We start from the raw sequence: 13,778 nt of genomic DNA, 5'->3' as shown, positions 1-13,778 counted from the left end.
ATTCCCGCAGCTCCCGACACAAGAGGTGCAGGACAGAGTCATCTCAAAGAAATGGGTGGGGGACGGTAAGGTGTCGGATATATATAGGGAAATGAGAGACGAAGGGGAGACTATGATGGACGAACTAAAAGGGAAATGGGAAGAAGAGCTAGGGGAGGAGATTGAGGAGGGGATGTGGGCAGATGCCCTAAACAGGGTAAACTCGTCGTCCTCGTGCGCCAGGCTAAGCCTGATTCAGTTTAAGGTATTACACAGGGCACATATGACTGGAACACGGCTCAGTAAATTTTTCGGGGTGGAGGATAGGTGTGCGAGGTGCTCGAGAAGCCCAGCGAATCATACCCATATGTTTTGGTCATGCCCGGCACTACAGGGGTTTTGGATGGGGGTGACAAAGGTGCTTTCGAAAGTAGTAGGAGTCCGGGTCGAACCAAGCTGGGGGTTGGCTATATTTGGGGTTGCACAAGAGCCGGGAGTGCAGGAGGCGAAAGAGGCCGATGTTTTGGCCTTTGCGTCCCTAGTAGCCCGGCGCAGAATATTGCTAATGTGGAAAGAAGCCAAGCCCCCGGGGGTGGAGACCTGGATAAATGATATGGCGGGGTTCATAAAGTTAGAGCGGATTAAGTTCGTCCTAAGGGGGTCGGCTCAAGGGTTTACTAGGCGGTGGCAACCGTTCGTCGAATATCTTGCGGAAAGATAGATAGGGGAGAACAAAGAAGGCAGCAGCAGCGGCCCAGGACTTGGGGGGGGGGAGGGATGGGAGGGGATGGGGGGGGGGGGGGGGGGGGTGTGGCCCGAGACAAGGCAGTTGCCAATTAGGGCTAGTTTTTATATATATTTTTTTTTTGTTATTTAATATTTATTTATTTGTTGTTGTTTTTGTTTAAATTTTAAAAAGGTCATTATTATCTGTATTGTTACAATGTTGTGTAAAGGATGCACAATGTACTGTGTTGGTTGACCAAAAATTTTCAATAAAATATTTAAAAAAAAAAAAAAAACTCCCTCATCCAAGTCATTAATGAAAATCACAAAGAGCAGAGGACCCAGAACTGATCCCTGCGGTACGCCACTGGTAACTGGGCTCCAGGCTGAATATTTGCCATCCACCACCACTCTCTGACTTCTATCGGTTAGCCGTTCGTTATCCAACTGGCCAAATTTCCCACTATCCCATGCCTCCTTACTTTCTGCATAAGCCTACCTTGGGAAACCTGATCAAATGCCTTACTAAAATCCATGTACACTACATCCACTGCTTTACCTTCATCCACGTGCTTGGTCACCTCCTCAAAGAATTCAGTAAGACTTGTGAGACAAGACCTACCCCTCACAAATCTGTGCTGACTATCCCTAATCAATCAGTGTCTTTCCAGATGCTCAGAAATCCTATCCCTCAGTACCCTTTCCATTACTTTGCCTACCACCGAAGTAAGACTAACTGGCATGTAATTCCCAGGGTTATCCTTATTCCCTTTTTTGAACAGGGGCATGACATTCACCACTCTCCAATCCCCTGGTACCACCCCTGTTGACAGTGAGGACGAAAAGATCATTGCCAACGACTCTGCAATTTCATCTCTTGCTTCCCATAGAATCCTTGGATATATCCCGTCAGGCCCGAGGGACTTGTCTATCCTCAAGTTTTTCAAATGCCCAACACATCTTCCTTCCTTACAAATATCTCCTTGAGCTTACCAGTCTGTTTCACACTGTCCTCTCCAACAATATGGCCCCTCTCATTTATAAATACTGAAGAAAAGTACTCGTTCAAGACCTCTCCTTTCTCTTCAAACTTAATACACAATCTCCCGCTACTGTCCTTGATCGGACCTACCCTCGCTCTAGTCATTCTCATATTTCTCACATATGTGTAAAAGGCCTTGAGGTTTTCCTTGATCCTACCCGCCAAAGATTTTTCATGCCCTCTCTTAGCTCTCTTAATCCCTTTCTTCAGTTCCCTCCTGGCTATCTTGTATCCCTCCAGCGCCCTATCTGAACCTTGTTACCTCAGCCTTACATAAGTATCCTTCTTCCTCTTAACAAGATATTCAACCTCTCTTGTCAACCATGGTTCCCTCACTCGACCATCTCTTCCCTGCCTGACAGGGACATACATATCAAGGACACGTAGTATCTGTTCCTTGAACAAGTTCCACATTTCATTTGTGTCCTTCCCTGACAGCCTATGTTCGCAACTTATGCACTTCAGCTCTTGTCTGACAACATCGTATTTGCCCTTCCCCCAATTGCAAACCTTGCCCTGTTGCATGCACCTATCCCTCTCCATTACTAAAGTGAAAGTCACAGAATTGTAGTCACCATCTCCAAAATGCTCCCCCACGAACAAATCTATCACTTGCCCTGGTTCATTACCAAGTACCAAATTCAATATGGCCTCCCCTCTGGTCGGACAATCTACATACTGTGTTAGAAAAGCTTCCTGGACACACTGCACAAACACCACCCCATCAAAACTATTTGATCTAAAGAGTTTCCACTCAATTTTTGGGAAGTTGAAGTCACCCATGACTACTACCCTGTGACTTCTACACCTTTCCAAAATCTGTTTCCCAATCTGTTCCTCCACACCTCTGCTGCTATTGGGGGGCCTATAGAAAACTCCCAACAAGGTGACTGCTCCTTTCCTATTTCTGACATCAACCCATACTACCTCAGTAGGAAGATCCTCCTCGAACTGCCTTTCTGCAGCTGTTATACTATCTCTAATTAACAATGCCAACCCCCTCACCACTTTTACCACCCTCCCTAATCTTATTGAAATATCTATAACCAGGGACCTCCAACAATCATTTCTACCCCTCTTCTATCCAAGTTTCCGTGATGGCCACCACATCGTAGTCCCAAGTACCAATCCATGCCTAAAGTTCACCCACCTTTTCCTGATGCTTCTTGCGTTGAAGTATACACACTTGAACCCATCTCTGTGCCTGCAAGTACTCTCCTTTGTCAGTGTTACCTTCCCCACTGCCTCACTACACGCTTTGACGTCCTGAGCATCGACTACCTTAGTTGCTGGACTACAAATCCAGTTCCCATTCCCCAGCCAAATTAGTTTAAACCCTCCCGAAGAGTATTAGGAAACCTCCCTCCCAGGATATTGGTGCCCCTCTGGTTCGGATGCAGCCCGTCCTGCTTGTACAGGTCCCACCTTCCCCAGAATGCGCTCTAATTATCCAAATACCTGAAGCCCTCCCTCCTACACCATTCCTGCAGCCACGTGTTCAGCTGCACTCTCTCCCTATTCCTAGCCTCGCTATCACGTGGCACCGGCAACAAACCAGAGATGACAACTCTGTCTGTCCTGGCTTTTAATTTCCAGCCTAACTCCCTAAACTCGTTTGTTACATCCACACCCCTTTTCCTACCTACGTCGTTGGTACCAATGTGCACCACGACTTCTGGCTGCTCACCCTCCCCCTTAAGGATCCTGAAGACATGATCCAAGACATCCCTGGCCCTGGCACCCGGGAGGCAACATACCTTCCGGGAGTCTCGCTCGCGACCACAGAATCTCCTATCTATTCCCCTAACCATTGAGTCTCCTGTCACTATTGCTTTTCTATTCTCCCCCCTTCCCTTCTGAGCCCCAGAGCCAGACTCAGTGTCAGAGACCTGGCCGCTAGGCCCTTCCCCCGGTAGGTCATCCCCCCCCAACAGCATCCAAAATGGTATACTTGTTTTGAAGGGGAACGGCCACGAAGGATCCCTGCACTGTCTGCCCGTTCGTTTTCTTTCCCCTGACTGTAACCCAGCTACTCTTGTCCTGTACCTTGGGTGCGGTTACCTCCCTGTAACTCTTGTCTATTACCCCCTCTGCCTTCCAAAGTTCATCCAGCTCCAGCTCCAGTTCCCTAACACGGTGTCTGAGGAGCTGGAGTTGGGTGCACTTCCTGCAGGTATAGTCATCGGGGACACCGGTGGTATCCCTCACCACCCACACCCTCCAGGAGGAGCATGCAACTACCCTAGCCTCCATCCCCTCTTACCTTACAGAATATAGCTGCACTGTGGATCAACTGGAACTCCGCCCTCCGACTCTGCTCCCCGTCAGCTGCACTCTCTGTAAACCCCCGGCTCCCTTCACACTCTTTGAGGAAATGTAGGAAATGAAATGAAAGGAACACCTTACTCCCTCCTCACCTAACTCCCTCAGTCACCAAACTCTCACTATAGCACCCAAATGCAGCACTCCCACAGTCGCCAAACTCTCACTATGGCACTCAAATGCACCCAAATTCAGCACTCCCTCAGTCGCCAAACTCTCACTATAGCACTCAACAGCACCCAAATTCAGCACTCAGTGCAAACAAAGTCTGCACTGCAGCTGGCTCACTTTTATACTGTGAATCTAGCCTCTGAAAGCTGGCCTAATCCAATTAACTAATTAACAAGCTCCAGCTGCAAGTAGCTACATGTAGAATCTTTGTTTAAAGCTGATTGAAAATTCACCTTCTTCTAAACCAAACAGCAACTTTTCAGTTAATTAACTAAATAAAAGAAAGACTAGACTTTAGATAAAAATGAACCCTTATTATCCCTCAGTCACCAAACTCTCACTATTGCACTCAAATGCACCCAAATTCAGCACTCAGTGCAAACAATGTTGGTTGAATGCCAACTATGCACAACATTCAATATGCTAAAACCACCCAAGAAAAAATAAATTGGCGAGGAAAAAGCAGCAACATCAGTTCATACGATGAGAGACAAGGCAAAATGTAGGACGGGAATCTCCGCCCCGCCAGACCGGTTTTCTGGCATGGCACACCCCGTTGCCAGCATGATCCTCCGTCCCTGCAACCAGCCAATGGGGTTTCCCATTGTGGTCGCTCCCATGCCATCAGGAAATCCGTGGCGTGAGTGCGCTGCCGGTGAAGCGGAGGAGCCAATGGAGAATCCCGCCTGTTGTGTTTTTCTCCAGGGTCAAGAACGTAATAATATTAATCGTCTTTATTGTCACAAATAGGCTTACACAGCAATGTCGCCACATTCTGGCGCCTGTTCGGGTACACAGAGGGAGAATTCAGAATGTCCAATTCACCTAACAGCACGTCTTTCGGGACTTGTGGGAGGAAACCGGAGCACCCGGAGGAAACCCACGCAGACACGGGGAGAACGTGTAGACTCCACACAGACAATGACCCAAGCCAGGAATTGAACCTGGGACCCTGGAGTTGTGAAGCAGCAAAGCTTTGACAAAGGGTCATCTGGACTCGAAACGTTGGCTCTTTTCTCTCCCTACAGATGCTGCCAGACCTGCTGAAATTTGTCCAGCATTTTCTCTTTTAGTTTCAGATTCCAGCATCCGCAGTAATTTGCTTTTATTCTGATATCTTGATAAATTGCTGTGTGAATTTATCTTGTGGGTGTTTATCGTGAAGGCTATGTACATGGTCAGATTCAGTCATAATTTTGGATAGAATATTTGAGAGTATACATTTTTATTGTGCTTAACATTGTCTATTGTCTATCTCTGTAGCACGGTTGGAATATCTTTCCAGCCTCTCTCAAAGCCTTCCCCAGTCCAGCAATAACATGGAGATCTTTCTGAAATGTGAATCTCTGCTGGCTTCACAGCCAACCTTCAAAACTCTGAGGGACTCAAAATGTAAGTAACTCAGAGCCTGATGGCAATTTTAATTGCAGCAATTACAAATCAAAATCTCCTGCTTCAGAAATGGTTTACTGTTAATACCCAGTGAAATATAACTCTTTATCTTTATGTTTGAGGATCTTTCTTTCTGCCAGTTTCTGCTATCTTGAGATTTGCAAATAGGAACCATCATTTCAGCTTGCACCGATTCTAACCAACTGACTTTCTCTTTTCCCCCCACCTTATTGAATTTCTACAAACCTACATCTGAAATTCTTGTTTGTCACTGTTCTCGAGTGTTGTGATTATTCATCTTCTTATTTAAATCCATTGCTGATGTCATCAGTAAGTGCTGTGATGTCAGTAGTTGTTGTTACCTGTGTAAATTTGTATTTCATAGAATTTACAGTGCAGAAGGAGGCCATTCGGCCCATCGAGTCTGCACCGGCCCTTGTAGCCACCTAAATTGGCCAACTCCCGATTTAAAATGGCGAACGGCAAAGGCTGATGGGAAAGTCAGCCAGCATAGACAGAAACCAGCAGGTGCAGGTTTGCTGTGTATTTACCTCTGCAAAGGCCAGACAACATCGATGCCAGCGACCATCAGCGTAACAATGTAGCAGCCATCTGCATACTGATGAGCAATCCCCGGGAACAATAAGTAACATTTTGGACACACAAAGCAAAGCCAGACTCCGCGGCGCCAGCAGGAGCCAACACAAAGGAGGTGAACAAGCACCTCAAGACCGCCCATCGATCAGGGAACCGCTCCAGTATTGGAGAAATCGAACCAAGTGATTGGGACAAAGTCCAATCACTTGGGACCAGGTACAGGGTCTGCCCCGAAAGACGGGAAGCCCCTGGGGACTATAAGAGTTAAGCCCCAAGTTCAAATCGCTCTCTCTTCACCTCTGCGTCCTGCCCGGGTCACCCAGCAACACAAACCAACATTGACCGTGACCGGTGCAGTGACCACCGAACAAAATAAGTCTTAATTCAACGCTCGCTACGAGATAGGCGCTCCTAGCTACCAATCCGTAGCAACTTCGAATCCCGCAGACTCAGAACTGGAACGAAAGGCCATTTGTTCCCCTGACCTGGTGGGCCAGTCCGAAGTTAGGTAAAGGCCTGTTAGTTGTAGAAGTAGCTTAGACGTAGAATTTGTGCATGAGTAGCGATTACTGTGTATAATAAATGTGCTTTGATTTGAATCTTACTAATCGGTGTATTGGGTTATTGATCATTACTCGGTCTTGAACCTCGTGGCGGTATCATAAAGATACCTGGCGACTCGAGAGCAAAGGTAATAAAACAGAGCAATTGAACCAAGGAGAAAGTTAGCAACACCCTTTAACTGTAACAGTACTTTAACAGTATTTAAATTGTCGTCAGTTCTGATTCTTTTCCATTACTGTTATTTTGATTTTTAACTAGCTGCTCCCGTTTTTGAGTCTCTACTGTATTTTAAACTTTGTTATTTTTATACATTAAAGAAAAATAACTTTCACGTGTTTTGACTATCTTTTTGTGGTCAAGTTACCACAATCATGGATAGAGGAGACTGGCAGAAGAGTGGGGATAAAGAGGTATTTTTCAGGATGGCAGCCGGTGACTAGTGGTGTGCCTCAGGGGTCAGTTTTGGGACCACAACTTTTCACAATATACATTAATGATTGGAAGAAGGAACTGAAGGCACTGTTGCTGAGTTTACAGATGATACAAAGATCTGTAGAGGGACAGGTAATATTGAGGAAGCAGGGGGCTGCAGAAGGACTTGGACAAGCTAGGAGAGTGGGCAATGAAGTGGCAGATGGAATACAATGTAGAAAAGTGTGAGGGTATGCACTTTGGAAGGAAGAATGGAGGCACAGACTATTTTCTAAATAGGGAAAAGGCTTAGGACACCATGGTGCAGAGAATGGGGAGCCCCCAGGACTGGCAGCGACTTATGACCCAGAGACCTCTGAAGCTCACTCCAGCTGCCCCTCCAACCCATGAAGTCCCCCAGGGCCTTATATATAGATACATGGAACATACAGTGCAGAAGGAGGCCATTCGGCCTATCGAGTCTGCACTGACCCACTTAAGCCCTCACTTCCACCCTATCCCCATAACCCAGTAACCCCTCCTAACCTTTTTTTTTAGACACTAAGGGCAATTTAGCATGGCCAATCTACCTAACTTGCACGTCTTTCGACTGTGGGAGGAAACCAGAGCACCCGGAGGAAACCCAAGCAGACACGGGGAGAACGTGCAGACTCCGCACAGACAGTGACCCAGCGGGGAAACGAACCTGTGACCCTGGCGCTGTGAAGCCACAGTGCTAGCCACGTGTGCTACCATGCTGTCCTTATGGGCACTGTCAGGGAGGAGGAAGCGCTGGAGGCCAACCCAGGGCCTGCCATCAAGGAGGCTACAGCGGTCTCCATTTCTTGTGAATGCCTCCCACCTGACACCAGCGCATCTCAAGGGCAGTGGGCAGAACAGGTTGGCATAGCGATGCCAGTGACAGCAGTAAGTTGGCCGGGGCCCCCCAGCTCCAGGCCCTCCAGAGGATGTCCGCCAAGGGCATCAAAGGCCACAGGGCATGAAACCAGCAGGCTGCCGACACCTCTGATGTGCATCCTGGGGTCACACATACACGTCACAGTATCCCACAGAAGATTCATAAAACCATAAGACATAGAAGCAGGATTAGGCCACTCGGCCCATCGAGTCTGCTCCGCCATTCAATCATGGCTGATATTTTTCTCATCTACATTCTCCCGGCTTCTCGTCATCCCTGATCCCCTTATTAATCAAGAACCTATCTATCTCTGTCTTAAACACACTCAATGATTTGGCCTCCACAGCCTTCTGCGGCAAAGAGTTCCACAGATTCACCACCCTCTGGCTGAAGAAATTCCTCCTCATCTCTGTTTTAAAGGATCGTCCCTTTAGTCTGAGATGGTGTCCTCTGGTTCTAGTTTCTCCTACAAGTGGAAACATCCTCTCCACATCCACTCTATCTAGGATGGGAATAGAGGGATACGGACCCAGAAAGTGTAGAAGATTTTAGTTTAGATGGGCAGCATGGTCTGCACGGGCTTGGAGGGCCGAAGGGCCTGTTCCTGTGCTGTACTTTTCTTTGTTCTTTTGTTTGTTCTATCCGGGCCTCGCAGTATCCTGTAAGTTTCAATAAGATTCCCCTTCATCCTTCTAAATTCCAACGAGTACAGACCAAGAGTCCTCAACCGTTCCTCATACGACAAGCTCTTCATTCCAGGGATCATTCTTGTGAACCTCCTCTGGACCCTTTCCAAGGCCACCACATCCTTCCTTAGATACGGGGCCCAAAACTGCTCACAATAATCCAAATGGGGTCTGACCAGAGCCTTATACAGCCTCAGAAATACATCACTGCTCTTGTATTCTAGCCCTCTTGACATGAATGCTAACATTGCATTTGCGTTCCTAACTGCCGACTGGGGGGAATAGAAATCTTCACAGTGAAATGTTCACTTTTAAAACGCGTCACACCTCATATATGTAAAGCCTGGCACGTTAATCTTCACAGCGGGATTGCCCACACCCCTCTTGCCCTCTGCTACCCCCACCCTCCACATCCCCTGGGCACAGTGGTCCAAGATCAAAAGCCCTCAATACAGACCCCGTTCAGAGGATGGGTGCAAGCGCGCTGCCAGCAGCACAGAACAGGCCCTTTGGCCCTCAATGTTGTGCCGAGCATTGTCCGAAACCAAGATCAAGCTATCCCACTCCCTGTCATTCTGGTGTGCTCCATGTGCCTATCCAATAACCACTTGAAAGTTCCTAAAGTGTCCAACTCCACTATCACAGCAGGCAGTCCATTCCACACCCTAACCACTCTCTGAGTAAAGAACCTACCACGGACATCCCTCCTATATCTCCCACCTGAACCTTATAGTTATGCCCCCTTGTAACACCTACATCGACCCGAGGAAATAGTCTCTGAACACCCACTCTATCAATTCCCCTCATCATCTTATAAACCTCTATTAAGTCGCCTCTCATCCTCCTCCGCTCCAAAGAGAAAAGCCCTAGCTCCCTCAACCTTTCCTCATAAGACCTATCCTGCAAACCAGGCAGCATCCTGTTAAATCTCCTTTGCACCCTTTCCAATGCTTCCACATCCTTCCTATAGTGAGGTGACCAGAACTGCACACAATACTCCAAATGTGGTCTCACCAGGGTCCTGTACAGTTGCAGCATAACCCCGCGGCTCTTAAACTCAATCCCCCCGTTAATAAACGCTAACACACTTTCGGCCTTCTTCACGGCTCTATCCACTTGAGTGGCAACCTTCAGAGATCTGTGGACATGAACTCTCTGTTCCTCCACATTCCTCAGAACCCTGCCGTTGACCCTGTAATCCGCATTCAAATTTTGTCTACCAAAATGAATCACCTCGCACTTGTCAGGATTAAACTCATCTGCCATTTTTCGGCCCAGCCCTGCATCCTATCAATGTCCCTTTGCAGCTTACAACAGCCCTCCACCTCATCCACTACTCCACCAATCTTGGTGTCATCAGCAAATTTACTGACCCACCCTTCAACCCCCTCCTCCAAGTCATCGATAAAAATCACAAATAGCAGAGGACCCAGCACTGATCCCTGTGGTACGCCGCTGGTAACTGGGATCCAGGCTGAAAAATTTCCATCCACCACCACCCTCTGTCTTCTATGTGATAGCAAGTTACTTATCAAATTGGCCAAATTTCCCTCTATCCTATACCTCCTTACTTTCTTCACAAGCCGACCATGGGGAACCTTATCAAACGCCTTACTAAAATCCATGTATACGACATCAACTGCTCTACCTTCATCTACACACTAAGTTACCTCCTCAAAGAATTCAATCAAATTTGTGACGCAAGACTTACCCTTCACAAATCCGTGTTGACTATCCCGGATTAAGCTGCATCTTTCCAAATGGTCATAAATCCTATCCTTCAGGACCTTTTCCATTAACTTACCAACCACCGAAGTAAGACTAACCGGCCTATAATTACCAGGGTCATTCCTATTCCCTTTCTTGAACAGAGGAACAACATTCGCCACTCTCCAGTCCTCTGGCACTATCCCCGTGGTTAGTGAGGACCCAAAGATCAAAGCCAAAGGCTCCGCAATCTCATCCCTTGCCTCCCAAAGAATCCTTGGATACATCCCATCTGGCCCAGGGGACTTGTCGACATAAAGGTTTTTCAAAATTGCTAATACATCCGGCCTCAGAACATCTACCTCCTCCAGCCTGCCAGCAGAGTACCACACTCTCATCCTCAAAAACATGGCCCCTCTCCTTGGTGAACACTGAAGAAAAGTATTCATTCAACGCCTCCTATTTCTTCTGACTCCATGCACAAGTTCCCACTACTGTCCTTGACCGGCCCTAACCTCACCCTGGTCATTCTTTTATTTCTCACATAAGAGTAAAAAGCCTTGGGGTTTTCCTTGATCCGACCCGCCAAGGACTTCTCATGTCCCCTCTTAGCTCTCCTAAACCCTTTTTTTTAGCTCATTCCTTGCTACCTTGTAACCCTCAAGTGACCCAACTGAACCTTGTTTTCTCATCCTTACATACGCTTCCTTTTTCCTCTTGACAAGACATTCAACCTCTTTTGTGAACCATGGTTCCCTCACACGGCCATTTCCTCCCTGCCTGATAGGGACATGCCTATCTAGGACAAGCAGTATTTGTTCCTTGAACAAGCTCCACTTTTCATTTGTGCCTTTCCCTGATAGTTTCTGTTCCCATCTTATGCTCCCTAATTCTTGCCTAATCGCATCATAATTACCCCTCCCCCAATTATAAACCTTGCTCTGCCATATGGCCCTATCCCTCTCCATTGCAATAGTGAAAGACACCGAATTGTGGTCACTATCTCCAAAGTGTTCTCCCACAAACAAATCTTAACACTTGGCCCAGTTCATTACCCAGTACCAAATCAAATGTGGCCCCCCTTCTTGTCGGCCTATCCACATCTTGTGTCAGGAAACCCTCCTGCACACACTGTACAAAAACTGCCCCATCCAAACTGTTCGATCTTGTAGCCACCTGAGTTGGCCACTTCTGACTTAAAATGGAGAACCGCAAAAGCTGAAGGGAAATTCAGCCAACACAGGCAAAGACTAGCAAATACAGAAATCATGTATATTGAAACCTGTAAGGAACCAGACAGCACTGAAACCAGCAGCCATCTACATAGTAATGCAGCAGCCATCTACATAGTAATGTGCGATCCCAAGGCACAATGGCAACAGTTAAGGTAAACAAAGCCAAGCCAGACACCTCGGCGCCAGCAGGAGCCATGACAAAGGAAGGCCAACGGACATTTAGGGAAGGGCGGGAAGCCCCTGGGGACTATAAAGTAAAGGCCCCAAGTTCAAATCGTCCTTCTTTGGCAGGGTCACTCAGCAACTTGAACCAACCCTTGACAGTGACCTGTCTTGTTGCCTCCAAGCAAGTAAGTCTCAAGTCAACACTCGCTACAAGATAGGCGCTCCTAGCTACCAGTCCATACCAGCTTTTGAATCCCGCAGACTCAGGACCTGAACGAAAGGCCATTTGTTCCCCTGACCTGGTGGGCCAGTCCGAAGCTAAGTATAGGCCTGTTAGTTATAGAAATAGCCTAGAAAGTAGAGTTTATGCATGAGTAGTGATTTACTGTGTATAATAAATGTGTTTTGATTTGAATCTTACTAATTGGTGTGTTGAGTTATTGATCATTACTTGAACTTGAACCTCATGACAGTATCATAAAGATACCTGGCGACTCTAGAGCAAAGGTTATAAAACAGAGCCAATTGAACCAACCAAAAATTAGCAACATATTACTGGCGACTCTGGTGGGACCCGATCTAGAAGTGGCTTAACCACTCCAGGAGAACCCAAAATTTGAATTAGAAATCCAATTGGGAACAGAAAACAAAACCCACAACTGTTCAAGCAGTTCTGATGAATCCTCATAATTCGGAAGTGTGTTAATGCATGCGTAACTAACAGGGCGATAAGGTAAACCGTCGAGAGTTTGTATTCTGGAAAATAGCGAAAGCCGTACCCGTAATTACAGCACCGCCTTAATACCCCTTGTTCCAAATTTTAAGAGAAGTATTCAGAGAGGAAAGATGGCAATGCAGGCAATGCAACGCCTCATGAACCCCGAAGAATTTGTGGTCACATCGACCAGCAGTAGAGTAGGACAGTGTCCCGTTTGGGAAGTGTAGCCATGTAAAATGGCTGCGTTCCGATTAATCTGGCCAAAACCCAGTTTAAAACGGCTAACCCGAAAGACTGCTGGGAAAAGCAGCCAAGAAGACACAAGCAGGCAGCTGCAGACAGTTTTGCATATTCGGCTCTGGGAAGCAGGGCTATCAACAGCCCATCAACCCAGGTATTCGCAGTTGCATTCAGGACTGGTTGCAGCCCATCTATTCAGCCATCCACAGTTAAATCGGCTATCCCCGGGAACAATTGCAACATATTAGCAATTGAATACCGGGCCAGACCTGTCGGCGCCGGCAGTGGCCGAAACAATGACAGGTGAGCGACCACCCCCCGATCGAGGAATCGCCTCACCATTGGACACATCGACCCCAGAAATTGGGGACAGATCCAATCACTTCGGACTCAGGGTCAAGGGCTGCCCCGGGAGGCGGGAAGCCCCTGGGCCCTATAAAAGTGAGGGTCCAAGTTCAGATCGCTCTCTCTCATCTTTGCCTGCTCGAGACCTTCGCATGACCAGCCACCGGCAACTGTAAGTTTGAATCCAACGATCGCTATCCGGTAGAGACACCTAGCCACCGACCTGTAGCAGCCTTTTGAATCCCGCGGGCCAGATCTGATTGGACAAGCCATTCGTTTCCATGACCTGGTGGGCTCTTCCTAAGTTAAGTATTGGCCAGTAGTGATAGGTTTATTATATAGAAAGTAGTATTAGGGTATTAATATTGCTTGTTGTATATAATAAATGACCGTTGTTTTAATCCTTACTAAGCGGTGTGCTGTGTTATTAATCATAACCTGAACCAGAACTTGAACCACGTGGCGGTATCATAAAGATACCTGGCGACTCATGAGCAAAGGTGACGTAAACAGAGCAAATAGACTAAGGTTAAAAAGAGCAACAGAAGAGGAAATCAGA

The 13,778-nt window shown here is 47.2% G+C and overlaps 1 protein-coding gene across 9 annotated transcripts in view; it reads left to right on the top strand.

The window, feature by feature from the left end:
- The window catches only part of LOC140387046 (uncharacterized), a 262,462-nt gene that overhangs the window by 67,443 nt on the left and 181,241 nt on the right, over positions 1-13,778 (top strand). For all 9 annotated transcript variants that reach the window (XM_072470055.1, XM_072470052.1, XM_072470056.1 and 6 more), the window contains one exon: positions 5,504-5,632. In XM_072470055.1, the coding sequence (XP_072326156.1) occupies positions 5,504-5,632 (129 nt within the window). The remainder of the gene's footprint in view (positions 1-5,503; positions 5,633-13,778) is intronic.

Source organism: Scyliorhinus torazame, chromosome 12, assembly GCF_047496885.1.
Source record: "Scyliorhinus torazame isolate Kashiwa2021f chromosome 12, sScyTor2.1, whole genome shotgun sequence".
Lineage (NCBI taxonomy): Eukaryota > Metazoa > Chordata > Chondrichthyes > Carcharhiniformes > Scyliorhinidae > Scyliorhinus > Scyliorhinus torazame.
Note: the sequence above shows the minus strand (reverse complement) of the source record. Positions and strands in the feature narration are given on the sequence as shown.